A 26,486-nucleotide genomic window follows, 5' to 3' on the forward strand; every position below is an offset into this window, starting at 1 on the left:
TTTTACCGCTATTTTCTAACTAAATTTATTGGTTTTAAATGATGAGTACAAATCTACGATTAAAATACGGAAACTCAACAGAATGTAATAAATTGTTATTTATGCAGCTGTAACTTTTTGCTGTGCGGCTTTTTGGGTAGTGTTAATTTTATCGCCCAGACTCAGTGCCATGCCCTGAAACGAAATAAAAAAAAGTATAAATATTTATACGGTAAATCATGGGATGACACAGGATTGACCTAATGAAAAATCTTTCTTTTGTTTACGTTATTAACATTGTCACATAAATTACAATTCAAAAACATTTTAGTAAGACGCTCTCCAGTCTATGTGACCCGAAAATTCGTAATGATAAATCAATCCCCTTCAATTCAGGAACTATCATGAGAGCAGGAGTAGGTTGCTTATGCCGAAAACAATCAGAGCTCTTAAAAAAAAAATTGATCGAAATTGAACAGTGCTAGAAAAATCAAATCGAACCCCCAAAATCCAGGGATCAACAATATTTTCTTACTATTTTTTCATATGGTTGAGTGTTATTTTGGAGTGCTAACAAAAAGTTTTTCGCATATATATCCACGGAAGTAGAGAGCGCAAAACTTTTACTATTGAAGCTAATGGAAGGTATTGACCACACTAATAAAAAAAACATAGCTAACGCCGACCCGTACGAAACACCTATTCGTATCAAAAGCCTTTACTGTGAAACTCTTCATTTCTTTTACTTCATTCTCTACTGAAAAGCTATTCGCCCTTTAAAATCACTTACATTATCTTTCTTTGCCTTGTTAGCATATACAAATAAATTGCCGGAAGCAATATAGACAGCCCCGTACGAAGTCAACTTTCATAAATTCCTATTTAAACAGCTATATACCGCTATATTTACCTATATTTTCCTATAAATAAACATTTCACAGATGAATATGCTACTATATAGCTCTATATGCCTGTATATAGCTCAATATAGGTGAATATAGATATATATATAGATGTCTATATATGGAATGCCTGAAACACCCCACACACATAACAAATTATTTCTATGTTAACAGAAACACTCTAAGTACAATTTTTCCCACTTTATATCACTTTTATTAAAATCCAATATGGCCACCGGCAGCCATTTTCTTAGGAGACCGGAAATTTTACCGACGCTTTACATTCGTTAATACCTTTCAAACAAAAAAAAATCATGAAATTCGGTCAAAATTTACTCGAGATATTGACAAAATACTCCACGTTCACTGTACGGCCGAGTAGCTAGATAAGAGCTCACTCCAAGAGACCTAGCTCACGCTCCGGAGGACATAATTTCATAAACTTTTTTTTCCCTGATTGGTACAGTCCATACCTATCTATTAAAGCTAAAAGATACGAAATATGTTCAAATGTGACCGACCTACAAGCAAAAACTGCTTGCCGCCCTGTGCCTGTTTCATACCAAGGGCTCTAACTCACGAGTCGGTCATCCGATTTCCATAAACTTTTTTTTTGTCAATCGGTATTGTAAATACCTTTTATTTGACGTATCAGTTACAAGTGTAACGTTTGAATGCCCGGAGATATCTTCGAAAAACCGTAAAGCACTTATTGGGCCACAGCTCGGGAGGGGTCGATCTAAAATCATTCATCTTCGAACTTAGCCTGTCTTTTGACATTACCAAACGGGAAAAAAAAGAATTTTCAAAATCGGATGCGTTTTACTCAAGTTATCGTGCAGACGGACAGACAGACAGACGGACATTTTTTTTTTCACTGATTTGGCATCTCTAGACAACCACAATAAGTTTCCCCTTACTCAGGGAGTCCAATTCGACGTGTTACGGATGTATGCGTAAACGCATGAGACCCCAGTACTTCGTACGGGTCTAAAAACGAATGAAGAACATAGCAGACGCTAGCAGCTAATGATTTCAAATTAAACTCTCTGATTACAGTTCAGCTGAGAAAGAGTATTTATCATGTTTCAATCACTACTTTCGACGCCCTCAGCATGGAAATACATTTCATAACTCGTGATAAAAAGATGAAAGGTCTCGTTTTCGTGTGTTTATTGACTTCGGCTACGCCTCTGATCAAAAAAATTTACATGAACACTCTACTTTTCATCTTTTTATCCCTAGTCATGTAATAGTATTTTACAGAAAAGCGATCAGCTAACGTAACGAAAAAAATCGAATGTCAACTTTAAATGAGTACGCCGCCGTATGGGTCTCGTTATGTAGAGATACTTCAAGTGCAGGTTGAAATCTTGTAGTATATATCCTATAGGAACGAAGTCTGAGACCTTACAGTTTGATGACGGATGAAACAATCGAACGGTAGACTAAAGGTACAATATCTTGAAGCAATCGAATTGTATGTTTCTTCGGCACTCTGGCAGTATGGTGAAATTGTGCCCATTTTGCTCTTCTAAGCACCTGAATTTTTGGTCGATACTTCAGTTCGGACGCATTACATCAATCAAAGACCACTTTAGGAACGACTTAATTTGTAAAAAAAATTGTTGATTCCATTGTTTAGTTTAGCTTAAGCATCATCCAATTAAATCAAAATTAATACCAGTTTAGGAATGATATGAAAATAAAATATTTGTAAAAAGAGTGCACATGCTTTTCTATTATTCCCCCGTCTTGACCGCACGCTTTTGCAAGATCAAATTACAGATCAGTCGAATTGTGTCAAAAGTACACACAGTTCGCTTATGTGGCAACTATAGGTTCCCACACGAACACATTTTGCTTCTTAAACTTCTAGACTTCATCTACAAGTACGAACATAACAAAGTTATGCTTTTCACCTTCAACAAACAGCAAACACACAAAAAATATCGCGATGAGAGAACTTACACCTAACTTCGCACTTCGCACAATACGGATTCAATCAATTGACCATCACAGTGATCATTCATTAACATGGACAACAATCACTCAGGAAAGAACGACAATACCCGTTCACCATTCAGACAAAATGAAATCACTGTCCATCAAGTTTGGTCTAGCCGATTTTCCTGTCAATCCCAGCAGATGCAGTAACTCAAATGCAGTGCAGATCCCAGCCCCGAACCAACAGCCAGCGTTTATCATCTGCAAGACTTTCAGCCAATGGAACAATAATAGTTCAATGTTATACTAATCTCCAAATTTAGCGAACTTTTAGTGAAATTTGGCGAAATAATTCTCAATATTAGGCTATGTATTTATTGTATACAATGTGAACTTCTAATACAAGAAAAGCTACAGTGAACGACAGCTCAAATGTCTCACTGTAATTTTTTTTCAGAGAATGTCATTGTGAATTTGCAATGACACAATAAAATTCTCAGAAAAATTTGACAGTGAGACATTTGAGATGTCGTTCACTGTAAGACACAATAAAAAATATATTTGAGGAAAATCGAGGATTCATTCCAAAAATTCGAATATTTGCGGCAAATTTTATTTGCCTATGCTTAGACGAAAGTCAACAAAAACAAATTTAGTACAATTCAGTGTTACTGTTCAATGAAAATTTTGCATGAAAATGTTGCATTTAGTGCACAATGAAAATGTTTTAATTTTCTAAGCAATGAGAAGGTTGCCTTTCCAGAGTACTATCAAACTATCAAAGGAATGATTTTATTTTATGTCTGCCCAGTGCTGAAATATTTCGACGTCGTCGCTCATTTCAAGCAAAATAGACAAAATGTTGTTTCTAACTTAGGGATCATTCATAAATTATGTAACGCTTTTTCAGTGCTGTCATCAAACCTAAATCTTAAATAACTCGAGACATACGTGGCCTGTGACGTTAAAACTACCTCCCAATATCCACCCTCAGCGGGGAAATGTAACATAGTTTCAGCTTCACAGATTTTTAGGAGTTAATTTTAATGACAGCACTGAAAAAGCGTTACATGAATGATCCCTCATTCTAAACGGCGTGTTTAGCGATTGCGAAGTATACAGCACGAGAATATTTAAGAAAAGTCTTATTTTAATATTCTTTTTCATTACCTGACTTTTAGCACGAATTCGAATGTGACCTGTTACGGTAGCGTCAGGTGCATCCAAAGATTTTTCAATGCTTAAATTGGCCAGCGCATCTTCACCGAATATAGATCTATTGGAATAACAAAATACAATTATTTTCGTAACAATTGAAAATTACAAGTGACTCATGATAAATTTAAGGCTCGGAACGGGTTCGGGCTGACCTGATCAGTTCAGGTTATGACCCGAACCGGTCTTAGACCCGAACCGGAACTAAGACTTCGGATTCAACCCGAACTTGACCCGAACCCGAATTTTCGATTTCGTGTTCAAACCGAACCCGACCCGAACCCAAAGTTATTCAACCCGTACTTGACCCGAACCCGAATTTTCATTTCGGGTTTGACCCGAACCTGATCTGAACCCGAAATTTTCAAATAAATCAGGTCCGGTTCGGGTGACCCGAAAATTTTACACTAAAAAATGCCAAAAATTTCGGGTTAACCCGAACCGGACCTGATTTATTTGAAGATCTCGGGTTCAGGTCAGGTTCGGGTCAAACCCGAAATGGAAATTCGGGTTCGGGTCAAGTAAGGGTTGAATAACTTCGGGTTCGGGTCGGGTTCGGTTGGAACCCGAAATCGAAAATTTAGGTTCGGGTCAAGTTCGGGTTGAACCCGAAGTCGTAGTTCCGGTTCGGGTCAAGATCAGGTTCGGGTTCCGGTCTGACCGAACCCGACCCGTTCCGAGCCTTAGATAAATTCAATGAAAAAAGTCAAAAACCATAGCCCACGCGAAATCACGCACCTTTTTAAGGAATTTAGGTGGTTTTTGTGGAAAAATAAGGAGAAGTAATTATGAAGTGGAAAATCAGGAGTAAATTTGGATTTATCGCACCAAATTATTCAAAGGTCGTTCATGAAACAAAGTGAGTATGCGGGCTTTAAAAATTAGTCGGGCTCGGGGTTGAAAAACAAAAGGATTCGGGCTGGATGAACTTCAATAAAAAGAAATAAAACCTTCAATCAAATAATTGATCGATCGAATTAAGCAGCCTTAGCTTAGGTTCAAGCGGTGATTTTTCTCAGAACAATTACTTTTCAACAGACATTGAAAGTGTGAACAATCAGTTTCATGAGAAGTCCAGATAAATTCGAAATTAAGACTCGGAACAGGTGCAAATCGGTACCACAATCAATTTATTGACGAAATTTCTACTTGGCGTTTGATACGATTTTGTGTTTCGTCGTTGACGGACAATAAACTTCTTGAAAAGACAAATTTCAAAATATTTTCAAACGAGACTTTTCTAGAGGCATGACGCTTTTTCCGAACGGAAACTGGTAGATAGCCGTTGTGTGAGCTTGTCTTCATACACAACAATCTTTAAAGTCACGACCACAATTTAAAAAAAAAGGAATTAAAGAGAAATGGATGGAATGGAATGTAATAGTTTGGCAGACAAATTGGGTCTCACGATGGATTGTCAAAAAAATTCGGTCAGCCCGAAAATATAGCCCAACATGTGTTCAGATGGTACGGCAATCTATCGTGTAGCGGTAAATTAACAAAACTTTTGGAGTGCGTTTGCGAGCTTGCGAATTTCAAAATAAAGTTTTAACATTTTGTCCAACGAAAACTTACCTGGCGTACATATTAGCGGCCATAAAGCCACATTGACCCGAAAGTGCTTTTTCTGGTGTCAAACATTTCATATTCGTGGATTTCAGTAAATGTTTTAGATAATCATGAAGATCGGTTATGGTAGTATTTACAGAAACCTATGAAAATACAGAAATATCCCGTCAGTATCAGTATGACAATGAACATTTTGTTATTCAAAACCTTATTTTCCCATTCAAACTCTTGCCACATCTGCCTAAACTCAGTGTCAGTGCACGTGGCCGGAATGATATAATCCATTATGTCAATGTGTATTGTGTTCAGTACAACAACATTGTTCGTACTTGATGTATCGTAAACTGTAAAAAACAAATACAATGAAATTTTCCGGACTAATATTCAAGTAAATTTTACCGATGTTTCCAAAGATTATTCCATTCTCAGTAGACGATACTTTTACATTAGCTTTAATATTACAAAAATCGTGAGGGGCCAAGACGACTGCATGAGGTCTTTCTACTAGCTTCAAGTCGCCGAGTGTGGCTAATTCTAACGTACAATTTTGAAGAGTGTCACCTGAAAATGCCAGCATGATAAATGAATATTATTAAATGATTTTTACACGTATCTATTACCAGTTTGGTTGACTATAAGCACATCTAGGACGATATCGTATTGATTGACATGAACGTACGCTTCAGCATATACGGGATCACAAAATCCTGTTAATTGAGTCACTTTGTTCAATTTATTGTTAGGAGATGCGATGTCAAGTAGTGTAGTCGCTAAAAAGAATGTCCAAGTTATAATTGGTTGAAGGCTAGTTCGATGTTACACAAGCAACGGTATAAATGAAGGAGAAAGAAGTTGAGGTTAAATCCCGCGCGAACACGACCCGTTATACGTTTTTGAAATATCGAGTTTCAAAAACTTATAACGGGTCGAAACCCAATAGATTTTTAACCCGGCCCAACTCGTTTATCTTCTACATAATAAAACAGAAAGATTGTTACAGTTGGGTTCAACTAGCTTCCCAACAAATTATGATTCCAGAAGAATTCAATAGGAATTCCTACTCGCTAAAAATTTCGATTTTCTAGGAATTCCGATTTGCTGTGAATTCTGATTACACAGGGATTATTCCCGACGATCGACGAGGATCTACGATTACTTCGGAACTGAACTAAACTATAGTTGTTTCAAATATGTCGGGTTGATTCGGGCTTTGATTTAAAAACCCGCACAAATCTGGCGAAACCAGAAAATATTTTTTTAGCCCCGTACGAAGTACGAAGGGGCTTATAGGATTACGATGCCGTGTGTAATTGATGGAATTCGAAGCAGACGGTAAGGGCAAAGTGTTTGCCTATGTTCATAGATGACGAATCTGCAATCAAAATTTTGTCTGTCCGTCTGTCCGTCACGTCGATATCTTGAGTAAATCAAATCCGATTTCAAATTTTTTTTTCCCTGAAAGATAGTCAAAATAGTGAGGTTAAGTTCGAAGATGGGCTTATTCGGGTCGGCCCTTCGTGAGTTAGGGCCACCTAAGTTATTTAAGGTCTTTTGGTGATATTTATGGCAAAATAAACGATGGAAATGTAAATGACACGGCAAATGATAGGTATTGTCAATACCAATCCAGGAAAAAAAAGTTTTTTTTTTAAATCGGGTGAGTGGACCGTGAGTTAGGGCCTTAGAAGTGAAATGCTACTAGGCCCTAAGGGTATTTTACATAGAACTCGAGTAAATTTCATTCGTTTTTCGTAATTTTTGTTTCATTTGGAAGGTAATCAAAGGCCGAATAGAATGTTGTTGAAAAAAAAATTAAATTTGGGTCCTCGGACTGAGGCCGATACTAGGGCCCTATGTGTATTTTACAGATAACTCGAGCAAATTTCATCCGTTTTTCGTAATTTTTGTTTCATTTGGGAGGTAATCAAAGGCCGAATAGAATGTAGTTGAAAAAAATTTAAATTTGGGTCCTCGGACTGAGGCCGATACTAGGGCCCTATGTGTATTTAACATATAACTCGAGCAAATTTCATCCGTTTTTCGTAATTTTTGTTTCATTTGGAAGGTAATCAAAGGCCGAATAGAATGTAGTTGAAAAAAAATTTAAATTTGGGTCCTCGGACTGAGGCCGATACTAGGGCCCTATGTGTATTTTATATATAACTCGAGCAAATTTCATCCGTTTTTCGTAATTTTTGTTTCATTTGGGAGGTAATCAAAGGCCGAATAGAATGTAGTTGAAAAAAATTTTAAATTTGGGTCCTCGGACTGAGGCCGATACTAGGCCCTTCAAAAAAATAAAATTTTAGGGCGATTTGAAATTTTTGTTTCATTTGAAAGGAACGTCGTACGGGGCTTCGTAATTGCGCTATGCGCAATTTGTACGATGTACACATTCCATAATAATTTTACTTTAACTACATTAACCGGCGCAATAGGCTTACGGTCAAAGTAGGGTGACAGACGCACTAGGGTCACGTACGCAATAGATATACGGGTTTGTACGGGGCTCAGTCGCAGCAAACGCTCCGACTGTTCTGATGGCTCGTGTTTAAACCCGACTCAGTGCTAACCTGAAGTACTCACAACCCGCCCGCCCAAAACCAGATCGAGCTAATTTTTGGGCTAACCCGCTCATCACTAGCGGTCATGCTGAAAATTCTTTTATACCAAATCACTGAGTAGTTTCGATACTTACGTTTGGTTCCTGCTAAAGCCTGATTTAAGCTAGACTCGAACAAATTTTCACCCAATACATTTTCCTTTCCATTTGATAGTTGTGCGAATGAAATTGGATCATCTGGTTGGATTTTGGCACTTTTGTTCCGCTTATCCTTTTGTGTTTGTTGATCTTCCTCATAATGAGCTTCCAACATCTTAGCTAAAGCATCACGACAAGATTTTTCGAATATTTCGGTTATTTCTGGTGACCGTTCACTCAATGTACGTAAACAAACGAAAATCCGATCGGCATCATCATTGGTTATTGGTTTTGTTGCAAATCCAGATCGGCCCAGATGAACAATTGAACTTAAAGTAAGCATAACCGACGCACAGATACGGTTGCGGGAGACGTTGTCTGATTCAAGCGCAGTATACTTCAGGACAAGTTTTGTTAGGCTTGCAGCCAATGCAGCACCAATGAAAAAGTCACCGTCCATTAAATACTGGCGTATGGGTGGGTTCTTCTCTTTTTTAACAATCCTGAAAGTAAAATATGTTGCTCTTGATTCGGTTGAATTAACAAAAATTAGAATTTGGTGACTGTGATCTGAATTTATTGATTGCGTAAGTTAGAAAGTAAGCAAATTTTATAACAACCGAAGTGTACAGTTTATTGTTCCTATTTGCAGCCATGAAGATGACTCAGGTCGAATGCAAGGCAAACAACAAACACAAAAGTTGTTTTTATTTTTTATTTTTTTGTCGAGAAAAGTGAGGAACACAAGGACTTGAGACCACAACATCTGTTACAAGTGTCCAATTCTAACCATCCGACCAGCAATACACCACCGAAGAAATTCCATCCATTCATAGTACCAAAAAAATGAACTTTAATTAAGCATTTGGATGCACTTTTGATATTTTTGGTTAATTGTAGCCCTGAACAAGGTTCCATAAAAATTTTTGATTTTCATCAAAGTGACAGTGGAACATAGTAGAGTTGAACAAAGACTGGTTGAAAACTGGCTCAGGCCGCTCACGCTTTAAAAATCCTCCTATTTTAGGAGTTTTGGCAGGTTTGAAGTCTTAGGCCCTAGGAGCTTTCGTTTAGCTTTTTAGGAGCTTTCGTTTAGCCTTTTAAGCGTGCATGGAAATAATGTTTTCTTCCCGGTAACCAAGTAAAAACTTCCCGGTATCCGAAAATTGTGACAAAAATTTCCAGGTGAGTCGCAATTGACTTCCCGGTGGCGCGAATATTATTTGCCAAGCTCTTTCTAGTCTTTTTGTGCAGATTTTAATTCTAACATTAGTCTTTACAATGCTATATCCTTTTCGTGACTTTCATCTGCATGAATTTTCACTAATTAATTTGTAGATGAGAATGTTTGTAAAGATGCTAACTCCACGAGCCCATCCTTTGATAAAACAGATATAAACTCATCGGAATATTATCTTCTGTTCTAATATGCCAGATATGTTCGGAAATTCTGCCTTAATGTACTTAATTATAAAAATAGAAATTCGCGAGCGGAGCGAGCTAAATTTTTTGAAGATTGATTTTTGATGGTGTAAAAATAGTACCATTCTTTGATACTGTACAAATTCAAAATTCTAAGTGAAACTTTAATTTGAGCAAAAGCGCCGCAGGTGAAGTTTTTAAATTCTTGGGTCTATGCATCCTATTAGGAACTGTTTCACCAGAAGTAGTAACTCATCAAAAGTTTAGTTCGTTGAAGAGAATAATTCATCGGGTTCGGGAAGTATGAGTCACCATAATAATAATAATAATATCATAACTTCCCCATAAGTACATACAAGTAACTTCTTCCCACCGATAGAGACTTTCCAATGGCAGAGACTTCCCGATGGTGGAGACCTGCCGATGGAAGAGCATTCCTGAAGAACTTTTACGTGAAGGATTCACCTGGAAGTTTTCATCACTTTATCAGCGGGAAGAACTCAACGGGAAGTTTCTATCAGCGTCTTCCCGCTTATACAAACTTCCTGCTGATAGTGACGAGAACATCTTGATAAGCTCTTCCCGTTGATAAAAAATTCCCGAGGAGTACTTCCCGTTGATAGAGACTTAACATTGTTCACTAACAAAATAAAAATTGCCGCTGATAAAATTCCCCGTTAGCCCAGTGAGTTCTTTCCGTTGGTAGAAACTTATCGATAAGTTCTTTTCGCTAATAAAAACTTCCCGATGAGTACTTCCTGATGATAGAGACTTCCCGCTAGCTGAACAGTGACAAGAAAAAAATTTCTCGCTGATAGACTTCCCGCTAACAGAAATTTCCCAATAAGTTCTTCACCCGTCTGTAGAAACTTCTCGATAAGTTCTTCCCGCTGATAAAATTTCACGGTGAGTTCTTCCCAGTGATAGCTATCTCCCATCTCCCGGTAACAGCTATTTCCCGGTTAGTTCTGATTTCTTCCCGCTGATAGATATTTCCCAGTGAGTACTTCCCGCTGATAGATATTTTTCGGTGTGAGTTCTTCCCAGTGATAGCTATTTCCGATCTCCCGGTGACAGCTATTTCCCGGTTAGTTCTGAATTCTTCCTACTTATAGAGATTTTCCGGTGAGGTCTACTTTTTACAGTAAAAAAAAGAAAATCGCCTTCAGTGAAGGCTAAATTTCCCGGTATCCAATTTTTCGCCCCAACGACTTCCCGGTATCTAGGATACCAGGATACCGCATTATTTCCATGCACGTTTTTAAGAGCTTTCGTCAAAAATTAATCATTGTAGGATTGCTGATAAGTCCTTATTAGACCCGTACGAAGTACTGGGGTCTTATGGGTTTACGCATACGTTTGTAACACGTCGAATTGGACTCCCTGAGTAAGGGGAAACCTATTGTGGTTGTCTAGAGATGCCAAATCCGCGAAAAAAAAAAATGTCCGTCTGTCCGTCTGTCTGCACGATAACTTGAGTAAAACGCATCCGATTTTGAAAATTCTTTTTTTTCCCGTTTGGTAATGTCAAAAGACAGGCTAAGTTCGAAGATGAGTGATTTTGGATCGACCCCTCCCGAGCTGTGGCCCAATAAGTGCTTTACGGTTTTTCGAAGATATCTCCGGACATTTAAACGTTAAACTTGTAAGTGATACGTCAAATAAAAGGTATTTACAATACCAATCGACTAAAAAAAAGTTTATGGAAATCGGATGACCGACTCGTGAGTTAGACCCCTTGGTGTGGAACAGGCACAGGGCGGCAAGCAGTTTTTGCTTGTAGGTCGGCCACATTTGAACATATTTCGTCTGTTTTAGCTTTATTAGATAGGTATTGACCGTACCAATCAGGGAAAATTTTTTTTATGAAATTATGTTCTCCGGAGCGTGAGCTAGGTCTCTTGGAGTGAGCTCTTATCTGGCTACTCGGCCGTACAGTGAACGTGGAGTATTTTGTCAATATCTCGAGTAAATTTTGACCGAATTTCATGATTTTTTTTTTGTTTGAAAGGTATTAACGAATGTAAAGCGTCAGTGCTATTTCCAGTCTCCTAACAAAATGGCTGCCGGCGGCCATATTGGATTTTATTAAAATAGAAATATCTTGGGAAAAATGATACTTAGAGAGTTTCTGTTAACATGGAAATAATGTGTTAAGTGTGAGGGGTTTCAGGGATTCCATATATGGACATCTATATATACCCATATACAGCTATATTGAGCTATATACAGGCATATAGAGCTATATAATAGCATATATTCCTCTGTGAAATGTTTATTTATAGTGAAATATAGTTAAATATAGCGGTATATAGCTGTTTAAATAGGAATTTATGAAATTTGTCTTCGTACGTGGCTGTCTATATTGCCTCCGGCAATTTAGTTGTATATGATAACAAGACAAAGAGTGGATAATGTAAGTGATTTTAAAGGGAGAATAGTTTTTCAGCAGAGGAGAAAATGAAGTAAGAGAAATGAAGAGTTTCACATTAAAGGCTTTTGATACGAATAGGTGTTTCGTACGGGTCGGCGTTAGCTATGTTTTTTTGTATAAAACGCATATTTTTCCTTTTACAGTGCTTATTTCTAAGAAGTCTATTACTTGTAACATCCTTCGATTTCCTACGTGGAAAGTATCTAGAAAAATTCTAGTCTCATCCAAAGTTACCAAAAAAAACTCTCAATTTTGGACATATAGTAATCGCAGATGAGATAGCAAGAAATTCATGTGTTTGGTTGTTTTTTCTATCAATGTATTGCACACACACACTCCGTGCACATTACGCTAGTTGTCTCACTCTATGTGTGCGCGCATAAGCGGTTAGGAGGTTTGGGAGGCCTGCTGGTTGGAGTTTCAATCGGTAGTGGTTGGAATTCTAATAGCAAAAATTGGGTCCCATGTGTGCAAGAGAAGCCGGTAGAGACAGAGACACACTAAAACCAAGATTTCATTTTTCAAAATTCGTATATTTCGGATCAAATGCTGGCATCCATTTTCAGCTTAATTCGAGTTCAAATCGATCACATAAGAAATTTAATTCTAACACGAATGCCTATTTTTGTACAATTTACACGGGAAAAAAATTTGGTTTGAATTCTAATGAGAATTTTTGTTAGACTAAAATTTCTTATGTGAACGATTTGAACTCGAATTAAGCTGCAGATGGATGCCATCGGAAATATACGAATTTTGAAGAAGAAAAACAATTGTCAAGAACACTATCGCAAGCCAATTTAATCTCGCAACGAATGCGAGAGTTAATTGACAGCAATAATTTGACGAAATCTAACTCGAAGCCAACCCGATAATAAAACCCATCAAAATTTTTCATCGAGCTATTTAAGTTCAAGTTTCGGTGGGAATTTACAGAATTACAAAATCAGTTGTTCCTTCACGGTTTCAATATCTCATTTTGACACCTTTTATGAAACTTTGAATGATTCAGGTCACGCTGGGTTTTTGTTAGGGAAATCCGCCCGAATCCAACTCGACCCGAATTCGAAGCCAACCCAAATACCTTAGGACCCGCCAGCTCGAAACCAGTCGGGTCCCGATCATCTCTATCTCATACCCGTGGTTATAACGATTTCTACGGTGCTAAGAACGCATCAGCGTATACGTTTCTAGTAAATAAATATCACTTACGGTACAACACTAAATGCTGACTGAGAAGCATAAGTCCCATCCGAAGTAACTTTAGTTACCGCTGGTTTTGTTGAATCGTCTCGGTGTTCGTCGTTAACAGCTTCACCCAACAATTTCCTTTGCTCCGCTTCAACAATTGGTACTTCTCCCAATGCTTGATTTACTGCCTCTATAACTTGCAGAACTTCTTTTGCTGTGTTTACATATTCTCCAAGAATCCACAAAGCGGCTCGATGTACTTTGACTGATCGAATTGCTGGGAAAGATTCGATTAGTTTTTCCGTAATCAATCCCCGGAGACTTGGGAATTTCTGAATCGCTTCTCGTATGAAAATGAGAACATCAGAAGCCGCTTGTTCATTGGAATCCGACAAAAATTCAGCGAGCACTGGAATTACGGTTGCTGCTACATCTGGAAACTGTTCGCGGAATTAAAAAATGGGAACAAAGATAAAGACCAGTCGTGTTACCCGAATACAGCAACTATGTAATGTTTTGACGAGTAACTGCCGATATTTTCCAGTATCTTCATGCTCAATATTGTGAGTCTTCGATACCTCCTTCTTCAACACCAGCACCATTTCTTCGATATTCCGTGATGATACTAAGTCCATCGCTAAGGTTAGTGTTTTACGTCGAACTTCAATGTCAGGTGCTGCAAGTATTCTCAAAATGTCCATAACCAAATCTTGCATCACTCGTTCCATGTTCTCATTCTCCTTCATTGCTACCAGTCGATCCAATACGATAAGCTTAACATTGTTGTCGCTCTCCTTCACAATCAGTTCAATGTAGCAGCTGGCAGCCGCTTTAATAGCCGTTGGTACCGCCGACAATGTTGTCAACGTTCCGGCAGCTTCGTAACGAACCGCATTTGATGATGAATTGAGCAAATTGTATATGCACCGGATAAATCTCGATCGTTCGGTAGGATTGGCGTGACACACTTTATAAATCAATTCAACGATGACCAGTTGTAAGATATCGCCAAAATTGTTCACCTGATCCAGACACGATGCCAGATAATTGAGGGCTCGTTCTTGATCGGCATGGAGTAACATCAAAAATGCATTCCGTTTGCATGACATATCTTGTTGCGAATCCAGAAAATTTGCTATTAATTCAGGACCGTCAGGAACCAGCCACTCGAAATTTTTGAATATCGTAAAAATGGCCAAAACAGCGTTTCGTCTCACATAGGAATGACGATGGTCGAGACAATCTCGAATTACCGGCATCAACGGCTCAAGAAGCTCTGGTTCTTTTAATTTACATAAAAATCGGAGAGTCGAACCACGAAGAAATTCATTCGGATGTTGCAAGTCCTAAAAACATTTATTGAACATTATAAACGGGGAATGAAGTTCAATGTTTACAGCCGATGATGTCAGTACATACCTTCCGATATGCGTCGCATACAAGAATCATTTCTTGCAACAACTTGCCGTCCGGTGTTGTTTTCGGTACGATTTCCCAGAATATCAGAAGTAATTTTTTGATGGTATGATTGCATGACGGCATTACGAACCTAATGATTGTCATCAATAATCCAGGAAGGCGTTCACCGTTTAGAAGTAGTTTGATAACCTTTTTCAATGTTTCGATTTGGAGATTTTCATCTTCGCGTTGTTCTGTGGAATGAATTGTATAGCAGCTACACTGTTTTGCTTGGACATGTTTCCCAAATTACCTAAATCTTTCTTCAATTTCATTTCATTGTAAACTTCACTCAATTCAGGTGAATTGATTATAGTGTAGCACGGTCCTTCGGTCATTGTAATGTGTTTAGGTTGAACACTTTAAATAAGTTTTTTTTTCACAAATTTTGCGACCAACTAAATTTTTTAACAGAAGCTCTACGTGTCAATCAATGACGTTGGCGATTACAGCGGCATCTATGATTAATGTATAAAGGTTTTTATAGCTGACATTTTGAACGCTACAATATAACATTTTATAATGACAAATGTCATTTAGACGTGCGGCCGAGCATGTTCGAAACTAATAGGGCGTTCCATTTCGGATAAAGTTAACTTTTATGCCGTGGGACATCATACAAAAAATGAGTTACCTATTCACTTTCGGTATTTTTTATATGAAGATGCCGAGGGACAAACTTGAACCATCTCCGAAATGGAACACTCTATGGACTCTATGGCACTTTGAACCAAGGTTCTGAAAGAACAGGTTAAGACATTGCTTTGTTTAGAAGTATATAAAAAAAGACAATGCCATTTCCACCGATGGTAAATAAACATTTTGTTAATTGATCCTTATTTTGTTGCCGTTGGTGTTGGAAGTTGCAGGAACTAGCGTTTTGAAGAATAAATTATTGAATGATGAACAAGAAGAATTTCGTTGTTTATTATAGAGGTACTGAAATCAGAATGAAAAGTTCCTAAGTTAAAACTAAATTAAATCAATAAACAAGATTACTTTGGTATTTCCAACACTCCTCCTTAATCTTGTAATTTTCTCCTCCTCAATCGTAAGAAACGCACCTCCTCCTCAAATTGAATGAACCATTTATGACAGCCTCAGACGAATGGCTCGCGATTAGTATAATAGCTTCGCGCTGTGGGATAGTGCTAATGTTAGAAATAGTCCGTTGCGCAATTGTAACGTTAAAAAGCACTTCGCATATGTCAGAGTCACGGATGTTTGCAAAAATTTATGCAATCAACCTTAATATGGTGAATCTGTTCATGATGTGTCTGAAATATTCTTGAAAAATTATTTCGTTGAGACTATTTGTCAAACGTTAGACGCCCATTTAGATTTTGATTTTCAGTTATTGGAATCCACTTCCATGCTCCGAGAATAGAGAAACTAAGAACATATTCTTAGTTGGATGGACCTCTCTAATAGAACTCTGGCAAACTGCATTGGAATTCTTTTGGAACGGGGACTCTGCCTGCGGCGAGCATTCATTCTCTCATCTACAGACCACCTTCCTCAGACGGACAAGCACTACTAACCATTTAATTCGAAAAAAAGAAAACACCGAGGAATTGCGCTGTGGGCCGTGCTAACACTTCTCCCTGTGTTAGTGGAGTGCTTAGGTGATCTTCTCTTTGGTTTTTGTTTTTCGTTAGTTCTAATGTTCCTTTTTGTTTTTTCAGATTAGTGACCATGGCTTTTGTTAGTGTTAGTGTCAGTATTTTCCGTTTGTCTAGTTTTCAGTTTCAGTTTTAGTGAAAATGTTTGTGAAGTTTACTGTTGTGAGTTTTTGTGCAAAAGTGAATGAATGGGTGAATGGATCTGTGCGTGAGCCGATGGATTGAGGTTTGAATTTGTTATTTCATTAAAATGTTGATTTTTGTTCTTCTTTTTGGTTTCATTTGTTTGCTTGATTTTTTGCAAAAAGTTTACCCTCCCTACCGTAGAACGCATACAATAACAAAACTCTCGACACTGTCGTTCCTGACGAGTCCCCCAGTGTTCTGTTTCCACATAAAATTCACGGGAATTATATGGAAGTGAACTAGTGAGTTTTGAGATTAGCTGGACGAAACGGTGTCTCTAGGTACTTTAGGGATAACGCGACTTAGACAATTTGATTGTGATCGGTTTAACATGATTTTGACTTAACGACGACAGAGATTTGGCCTTTTTGCGTTGTTTTCTGATTTGTCGAAATACGTCAGACGAATGGCTCGCGATTAGTATAATAGCTTCGCGCTGTGGGATAGTGCTAATGTTAGAAATAGTCCGTTGCGCAATTGTAACGTTAAAAAGCACTTCGCATATGTCAGAGTCACGGATGTTTGCAAAAATTTATGCAATCAACCTTAATATGGTGAATCTGTTCATGATGTGTCTGAAATATTCCACTCTTCGTCAAATCGGCAATACCAATTCGCTTATTTTTGTATTTAATTTCAGCCTTCGACTTACTGAACTCCACCCGATAATTTAATTTTGTCAATTTTGACACTGAGAGCATAAACAACTTCTTTGACTTTGGCAGTACGTGTGTAGCCATTTCCATCCAGAAAAGATAATTTTCCTGTACCAATACCCATGACTTTGATCCTTTCACCGTTAGGCATTTTGACTGTTCCTTGCAATGACTCATCCAAACAATCAAAAAATGATTTATCATTGCAAACATGACGCGTTGCCGCTGAATCCAAGTTCCAATCGTCAGTCTTTGCTTCTCCAATTGAAAACAGGAAATCGGTTTTTTCTTCATCATCACTCGAGTCATTGTTTTGCAGAACCATATTTGCCTTATCGTTCGTCTTCTTCGATATTACTTCCTTCTGGGGTGATGAGGTATCTGTTTCAGGCTTTGAATGTGATTCCGCCTTACTCTTTACTTCTTTTTCCAACCAGCGTTTGTATTTCTGACAATTCTGTTTATTGTGACCAGGATTCTTGCAGAAAAAACAAATCGTTTTTCTTTCTACGCTCTGCATAATGGAATTATTCAAACTTTCAGTACTGCCGTTGATTCCCGCATTGGCCAATTTAAGTCGAATTTCCGAATCAACCTCGTTCCGCAAGAACTTCATAAGTGGACTGAGCTTATCTTCAACATTTGCATTTCCCGGTTGATTGGCCGAAGTTTGACATCTCGTTCGTTGCCAAGTTTTCAGCACTTCCTCTGGCAATGCTGACTCAACCAGTGGATAGAGCATCGCAGCATATTTATCACTGGTGACGCCAAGAGACTCTAAACCGCGCAACTGTGTCTCTAGCTTGTTGTAAAGACCACTCACCTCAATGAGAAGAATATCATTTCCGAAACGTGATTTCAGACATTCGATTGCCTTCGAATAGTTCGCCGCTGTTGGTGAAAAGCTTGTCACTAAATCATGAGCACAAGACTTCTCGACCATCGCCTGGATTAAGTATTGAAACTTATTTTCATCTGACATTGACGTGTCCTCGTCGATTCCTTTAAATTGACTCCAAAACGACAACCAATTTTTCGAATCTCCATTGAATTTTCTCAACTCAAAAGAATTTTCAAAATCGGATGCGTTTTACTCAAGTTATCGTGCAGACAGACAGACGGACAGACGGACATTTTTTTTTTCACTGATTTGGCATCTCTAGACAACCACAATAGGTTTCCCCTTACTCAGGGAGTCCAATTCGACGTGTTACAAACGTATGCGTAAACCTATAAGACCCCAGTACTTCGTACGGGTCTAAACATTTGGACAGAGGTGAATACGCTATTTTATCTAAAGACGGCGAAATAATAGCATTTTTTCACTGCTATTATTTCACCTAGGTAGATAAAAATTTAAATTTCTTAACAAATGATTTTGGTTTTCAAATTATGTGTTTCAAAAGACCAACTCTACGGCAGTGTCATCGCTGAGAGCGACGAAAACAATTTCCACAATCTGCCGCTGTCGTGAAATTTGGAATGAAAGCCGCCAACGAATAAAAAGAAAATCCGTTACGAGAAAGTTTACACGTCAACATACAATCCATTAAACCAATGGCGCACTGAATTTACAAATGTGAGGTTACCTGAATTTATTGGTTGAACGAATATGTCCAAAAATTACATGCTGTTCGATCTGCGCGTAGGGAAATTCGTGGCCTAGTGTCGCTTACTCCCTAAAAAACGCGTAAACTTTTAGTTAGGTCACTGTTATTGCCTGACCTCACGTAATGTTGTCCTGTCTTCAACGTTTGCGTTTGATTTGTCTATGGAATTGGTCGATATGAGTCGGGGTCTGAATATTCTAACAGACTGCTTGGAAATGGCCTCTTTACTTATTTTGACATTGCTGTCCTCATGCATAAAGTTATCTTATCGAAAGAGCTTGAGTATATTTTTGATAGTTTGAATTTTGGCAGGTCTACTAATAGAACGCTTAATTTTATATTTCCACGCAATGGCAGAAACGTAGTCAATGACTCTCTTTTCGTTCGAGGTGTTGCTTTGTCTGTGGCTTTAAAACGAAAAATGTCATTACCTGGCGGCTTGTGAGCGGCTTGTTAAGTCACTATTGTTATGGAACTTGATCTTTATTCATCCTTATTTATTATCTCATCTTTCAGTTTTGTGTTTGGTGGTGATACTGAGTGATGGAAAAAATCGACCGAATGTTGACGATGAGCCACTGTTGCCTAAGCTGTTCGTTGGATTTGGTTTTTGTTATTAAATTCCATGATTTGTACTTCTTCTTATTTTAATAGGTATTTCTATTTTATTTCTGTTGTAATTACGACTTGTTTCATAGAAACACAATCAATTCTGATTGTAAACGCTTTGCTCTGTTCGCGACTGATATGTTAAAATGTTGATGACCTCACTCATTTCTTGATGACAATTATAAAAAGTAGAGGACTTGCGTCATGTCCGCTAACTAACGTGCGGGCATGATTTAAAAAAAAAAAATTTTTTCTTCAGACTTTTGTTTATTTTATTTTAAACATACTTTCTAGTTTAATTTTGAAATAAAAAAATAATTTATGGAAACCTAAGCAGATATAACTCAAATCTTAATTTCATTTAGCCTCTAAAACATCCCGTCGTAGCGACCAATAGGTATCAGAACAAGTAAAAAAATTAAGAAATTACGTAAAGCACACTTCCAATCTGCCGGGACAACGTATGGTAACAACACTTCAGTCAGTCTATGCACCTCGTGAGAAGCACAAATAAAAATAAATGATGAAATTATCACATTTAAATTTGGAAATCCTGGAAATAAAACTAACACTCCATGTCGATCAGCTGCCAGCCAAATATGATACTGACAAATAAAGAGTTCCAACGAAATTTTTCCGAACCATGCAAAGAACGATGAAAATCGGGTTCTCAGCATGCCAGAGATGTTTCTCAGAATGATATAGCCAACTATCGGCACAAACACGATATATGAATGAATTTCCTCGCAATCTTGCTTGTTTCGACACAAAAACGAAAATGTCGTATAAAAGCCGATACTAATAACACCGGCCAATGTTGCAAATAATGAAACTCGCCGGGAAAACAAATTGCCATAATTGTTATCGTCAATGAGATTGTACTTTTGGGAAATATGGAAAATTGCTGCAAATGCCATTCCATAAGAGATGGTGTATCGGTCCAATTTCCATGTGTGCCACCATTCGTGAATATCATCATCTGTCGTCACAAACAATGCTTTCCATGGTCGTGTCACAAAAATTCGTTCGAAAAACACCTCAGACATATACAAAATTGTAATGACCGTCATGAGGCAAACGAATTTTAGCACCAGATATAAATACTGATACGGATTGTTTTCTACGTCCAAAGCGGTTATGTGTGGCGGCATGGCCAATACAAAATAAATCATACAAAACCAAAACGAAATCAATGGAACAAAATAATAGAACTGATATGGTCGGTTCATACATAAACACAGCACGATCGTCATGAAATTCAACCGAAATAGTACTTGTAGAAATCTTGTTAATCCAGTGTTACCGGTGTGCCAGACGAACGTAAAGTGTCCGTATCCTGACAAGAACAAATATCCGCTGATCAAGACTTTGATATACATGTATATGGGTGTTATACGATCAGCACCAGTCATATTGTAGATTAGGATTACCATAATCATCCACCCTTTCAGTTCATTGGTTTGGTCCCGATGAAGTACTTTTGTGAATCGACTGTCTTCCGTAAAAAATAGTCCCAGCGCAAACACATAGCCAAGTGGTATCCAAAAACTGAATTCCGAGTAGTATTTGTTTTCTTTCATGAAGAAATTCGTTCGATCACATAAATAGAAATATGCCATAATAAGAGCAAGTATTGATAAGGCAAATATTGGCGGCGAAATGTCTGAAGTAGTGTCCGGTGATGTCTCACTCTGACGAAGTCGACTGTAGAGAGTATTACCACGAAGATGTAATATGAACCGTTTTAATAGCATTCCCATCGCAAGTGTCAAACTGAAAAAAGAACAGAATTTTTATCTCTAATATTTTTGTGTTCGTTTTTGCAGTCAATTTTTTTCTTTTGGACATTTTCTTCAGAGGCCTTTTGGTTGTCAATTCAGGGCTTAGCATTGCTTAGAATCACACCACTGTTTCTAGCATTAACATAGAAAATATTCAGAGGCTGATGAAATCACAGTAAGCACTGCGTTTCTTTTATAAAAATAGATAGCTCGTTTCAATGCATTATACGCATACAATAAAAACAATTCTAAACGGTAGCTCTTATCACTAAATCCTTTAAATTTGATACTTGTCAATTCAGTGTTCATGCTAGGAGTGCTGTGTTAGAACATATTTTATTGTTAGTACATTAATAAGGTAAATAATGGAGAGTTGTCCTAATTTGACAAATCTCCACTTTGAACTTAAATTTCTCTGCGATTTTGGATCTATATAGGTTTGTTCCAAGTAACTGTAAACACGAACTTTGACAACCCGAACAACGACAATTTCATCCACAGCAACGTCGCTTACGTGATATTTCATGCCAATCGAGCAACGTCGCCTACGCGATTTACACAGAGATATTATTGAGGTTATGGTTCTACGGATGAAATTTGACAATTCATATGGCCTTGGAACAAACCTATTATCATGGCTCTACGTTAGTGAAGGGCCGTGACGCAAGTCCGTTCACACTGAAAAATTTTAAACTAAATTTTGCCGCAGAACTCGCGTTTTAGGTGCGAGCCATAACTCGGAAAATATGGCAGATAGAAAGTTCATCTAAAAGACAAAGTTATAGAGCTTTGGATTCTAGTCGACACATATTTCAGGGTTTATCTCAAAAACCACTCATTTGGGAGCTATGCGCGTTTTAATTGTGAGCTATGTGACCCATATCTCGGAAAGTACAGCAGATAGAAAGTTAGTTTTAAAAACAAATTTATAGAGATTTAGATTTTAGTCGTCAATTGTTTCAGGGTTTTCCAAAAAAGTCACTGTTTTTATTGCGTTATACCAAATTCTCAAAAAAATCTTCTTACAAAAGAACTGATATCGCCCAAAAACCACTTACAGTGGATGTTTGACACAAGTCCTATTACCCACTTACAAAAGAATATATCGGTGGGGGTGACGCTTACAGCTTCGCTCGCAAAAAGAAAAGCAAAATTTACCGAAAAAATTCTAGATAAAAAACTTCCAAAAAAATTTTGCTTCGCAAGTGACAGATGTTGAGAAAAGTACTGTTAAGAAAATGGTTAAAATAGCGAAAAATACGTCATGAATAAAAGGAAAAACGGAAAAAAGCCACTTTGTGACGCAAAATTTTTTGGTAATTTTTTTTCCTACAATTTTTTTGGTAAAGTTTTGTTTTACTTTTTGCGGGCGAAGCTGTAAGCGTCACCCCTATCGATATCAGTTCGTTTGTAAGTGGATAAAAGAACTTGCGTCACACACACCTCCACTGTAAGGAACTACTGTTATTTTAAAGATTTATCTTTTGTTTACTTAATTGACATAAATTTTATTAATTATTGGCGATTTCGTCTAACAAAGTTAATTAATTATTAAAAATTCAGAGCTGACCCATCTGAACCGTAAGTTGACCCAATTTCATATAAATTCAAAGAATCGAGAGTTGTCCGGTTGTCCCATGTATACAAATATCATGTTTATTGTATCATGAGTTGCCTGTTGACGTTCATTGATTTTTTCTTCATACAAATTCACATGGTCAACTTAACATTATTTAGTACATTTTTGATAATTTTTTAAATTCGTAAGAGAAAAAAGTGCCAATAGATACATTTTATAAGATAAATCGTTGTTTACTAAGTCTGAATTCGATTTTTTACCAATACCCTCTCTAGTAACCAAACTTTGTTTACCATCTTATTCTGACAAATGTGACACTGACTTTTTTTGTAATAGAGTTGCCGTGCCACGCTCTTTTTTGAAGCAACATCGACGTCACACGAAAAAGACAAATTATAAACTTTATTTCATTTTTTCACACCAAAATAACGGAGCAACACACAAAAAACACGTCACAATCACAAATTATTCATTTTCAAACACCGAAATGGTTAATCGAGACGTAATATTTTTAACACAAAAAATGACATTGCTGCTCAAACTTCATTCAATTTATTTTTAAAAGTGTAAAATTTTCTATGAAAGAATACACTGTACAGTTTTACCACCTTGGTTTTCCTCGTTTGGTTGCTAGAGAGGGTATTGGTCGTACAGTTTGACGAAATTTACTAAAAAAAACAAGTGTGTTCTGATCGCCAACAATAAAATATGTTCTAAGTTATGGTGACGTGTCCAGTCCCCTCTTACTAGACCAAGAAATTTCGGCAAGACTCGTCAGATTATACACAGCAAAGCTTTAAGCCTCATACTACATAAGCGAAATTTAAACTATAACTTACCATACGCTGAAAACGGCATAAGTTACTACTTGTAAAATTGTGTAGGATTCTGCGCTGCTGCAACATGAACCATCATTATAGTTCATGTAATCGTTGCAGTACATATTCAGCAACAATTGAATGTCGTGTTGTAAGGCTAACGGACTCAATTTCCACCCATTCTTTATTTCCGATAAAAGGCCATGGGCAATTAATTTTGACGATGACCAAATCCTTATGTCCGAGTAACCAAGTATATCATTTATTGCTTGGTTGAATTTATCAATATCTTCGTTCTGTATATTTTTCCATTCATCGGCCAATTCCTTATCATCTACATTGATGTAGTCCTGTAGCTTCCACAACACTTTGGATTTTTTCTTTGTCAAATCGTCGATAGGACGAACCAGTCGAGTTAAATTCGAAGAAAACTTGTTTATGATCTCGTCAGAAACATTCCCTTTAAAAAAGCCGGAATACGTGCAGCTTGCAATAATTGCTGACGGTGCATTATCTTCGGTACCCCATTTTGCAAATTGATTGACCATGGTTTTGGTGACTTCATTAGCATAGATGTAATTAACACGCAATCGAAGTTTGTAGTCGAAAAATTCTAAATTAGATAGTTGATCATCCGGTAAGCTAGAGGCGTTATCTTCAATGTGAGGTTCTAGGTGCTGTAGAAACGATTTATATAGAAGACGTATGCGAGTGTCACCAATGAAAACAACGTAGTTTTGGATCCCCCAAAATGCTAAATAGCGAAAACATCGGCGTGTATCTCTAAATTATAAAAATTATGTTAGAAAGATGATATAAGAATGTCGAGCGGGATTACGCGAGCAAATCTTGTCCAACCTACTTCTGTTTGTGAATATTCGCGTCTATTGGTCGCGCCAATAGTAACCAATAGACAACAATACATGTCAATACCGATAAGGAAATGTTACACAAACTGGCAATTTGCAACAATGGTTCGACGCGTTTTAACATAGAATCCAGAGCGTCAATCGTTTGTTGCGAGCAAAATTTGTATGTACATACCAATGTCCGATATTCAACATTGAAACTAAATCGCGATTAACCAATAGAAACTATATGTGTAGTCGTTCAATTTCCTTCAATTGGTGTCTATTGGCGTGTATTGGCATCTATTGGTACCAATAGCAAATATCACCTGTCCCAGTATTTGCTCGCGTTGTTTCTCCCTCGGAATGTAGTGATGCAATTACGTTAGTGAATATTTGTGTAACATACAGCCGTACGGTTGCCACTCCCTATCGCCTTTAAAACGTCCATCCGATAACAGCCATTTACAGGAATCAGTTCCTGTGCAGTACATTTAATTGCATTTTATACTTTAAAGAAAGCAGTGAATCATACCATATCTTAGATGTATTAATCCATGATAACAAATAAATCCGATTACAAGCAGAAGAGCAACCTTCTTCGCGTTAGTTGCATTTAATTGCTGGATTATGTATTCGGCCTTTGTTGTACTGTTTTGATCATAGGCCATTTTAATATTTTGTGTGCGGTCTGTAATCAGGACGTAATGATTAGGAAGGAGTGAAAAATTGCAGTCACAAGATACTAGAATACTGAATCAGTATTACTGATAGATTTTATAATCATACAAAGACTTTCATAGGAATGTAATCCATTGTTTACCAACTATTTTTCTAATATTTAAATGAGTTAACCCATTCACTTTTTGTTGTGGGAAATCCTCTCTTTCTCGTAATACACTTATTTTCAATTTATCAATTTGTACTTAAAATCAGATCTTTAGAACATCCACTTAATGTTTTTTTTTTTGGTAACAAGCTAATAAATTTGTTATCTAGAATGTAATATCGTAATTTACCGCAGATACACAAGGTGATGACACTTCAGAATAGTTACCACATTTTAATGAATTTCGTGATGTCAAGTTAATTTTTCTTGACATCATTTCGCGGAAGGAAACGCACTCTCTTGCAGTAGGAATGGGTAAACAAAAAGCATAACCACAATATTGGTTGCTGGTAGCAGATCTTCAAAGCGCGATAAATGGGTGTTTTTAAACTCATTTTACGCAATGAAAGTATACTTTACAAGTATGGTCTAATGTCAGAATTTGTATGGATCGGAGGAAATATTTCATATGTCAGAAGAAATGATAAAATGGAAGTTGGGTAAAAAGGGTGAAAAGAGTAAAATCTATGACAGGTCTTTGTTGTTTGTGATGACTGCTAATGCGCAACTAACATGCTCTCTGTAACGGACGTTATCCAAGCACGGCAGAGTAAAGTAAACCAGGCAAATTAGGATTCGACGAGCATTTAAATTCATAAGTAGGACTTTGATACGCAAACGATTGTAACGGGATTTCGGTCTCTCTTTTGAATGTATTTGCGTCATCTGCTCCTGCCGGTTGTACTTTACTCTGTCGTGTATCCAAGCTTTCCATAGATGCCTCATATGAGTTTGAAATTTATACATTTAAAATTTTCGTTTACCTGCTACTAGAGCATTTTAGATCACGATCACAACCCGGCATCAATAGACAGCTTGGATAACTAACGTTACATAGAGGGAATTTCTATTTTCATGTTCGTTTGGGGCCAATAGGGTCTTATAAGGGTTTGGAAGCAACTATGTTGCTGTTTAAGTGCTCATGTTGCTGTTTAAGTGCTCCAAGCGTCTGAAAAAACAGATTAAAACGCTTCTGAGTTGAATTTAGACACTAATTATTAGCAACGTGAAGCGTATAGGAATGAAATTAAATCGGAAATGAAAAATTTTTGTTCACGGATGGGCCACGA

At 37.3% G+C, this 26,486-nt stretch overlaps 2 protein-coding genes across 3 annotated transcripts; both read right to left on the bottom strand.

Moving 5' to 3' along the window:
• LOC119067815 (coatomer subunit beta) lies at positions 1–15,280 on the bottom strand. The gene is made up of 11 exons (XM_037170974.1): positions 15,072–15,280; positions 14,780–15,012; positions 13,852–14,706; positions 13,382–13,800; positions 8,311–8,816; positions 6,233–6,382; positions 6,012–6,173; positions 5,820–5,956; positions 5,619–5,755; positions 3,999–4,104; positions 1–174 (listed from the first exon to the last, which is right to left on the bottom strand). Exons 1-11 carry the CDS (start codon positions 15,154–15,156, stop codon positions 100–102), a joined length of 2,865 nt encoding a protein of 954 aa, XP_037026869.1. The 5' UTR covers positions 15,157–15,280; the 3' UTR covers positions 1–99.
• Positions 15,281–19,749: 4,469 nt separating this feature from the next.
• LOC119067830 (N-acetylneuraminate 9-O-acetyltransferase) lies at positions 19,750–25,631 on the bottom strand. 2 transcript variants are annotated; one of them, XM_037171004.1, is made up of 5 exons: positions 25,547–25,631; positions 25,063–25,218; positions 24,912–25,008; positions 23,701–24,462; positions 19,750–21,274 (listed from the first exon to the last, which is right to left on the bottom strand). In XM_037171004.1, exons 2-5 carry the CDS (start codon positions 25,196–25,198, stop codon positions 19,870–19,872), a joined length of 2,400 nt encoding a protein of 799 aa, XP_037026899.1. In that variant the 5' UTR covers positions 25,199–25,218; positions 25,547–25,631; the 3' UTR covers positions 19,750–19,869. The 2 variants fall into 2 exon arrangements, with proteins under 2 accessions (XP_037026899.1, XP_037026898.1); XM_037171003.1 differs by lacking the exon at positions 25,547–25,631 and adding an exon at positions 25,351–25,540.
• Positions 25,632–26,486: the final 855 nt, after the last annotated feature.

Source organism: Bradysia coprophila (assembly GCF_014529535.1).
Source record: "Bradysia coprophila strain Holo2 chromosome X unlocalized genomic scaffold, BU_Bcop_v1 contig_128, whole genome shotgun sequence".
Classification (NCBI taxonomy): Eukaryota; Metazoa; Arthropoda; class Insecta; order Diptera; family Sciaridae; genus Bradysia; species Bradysia coprophila.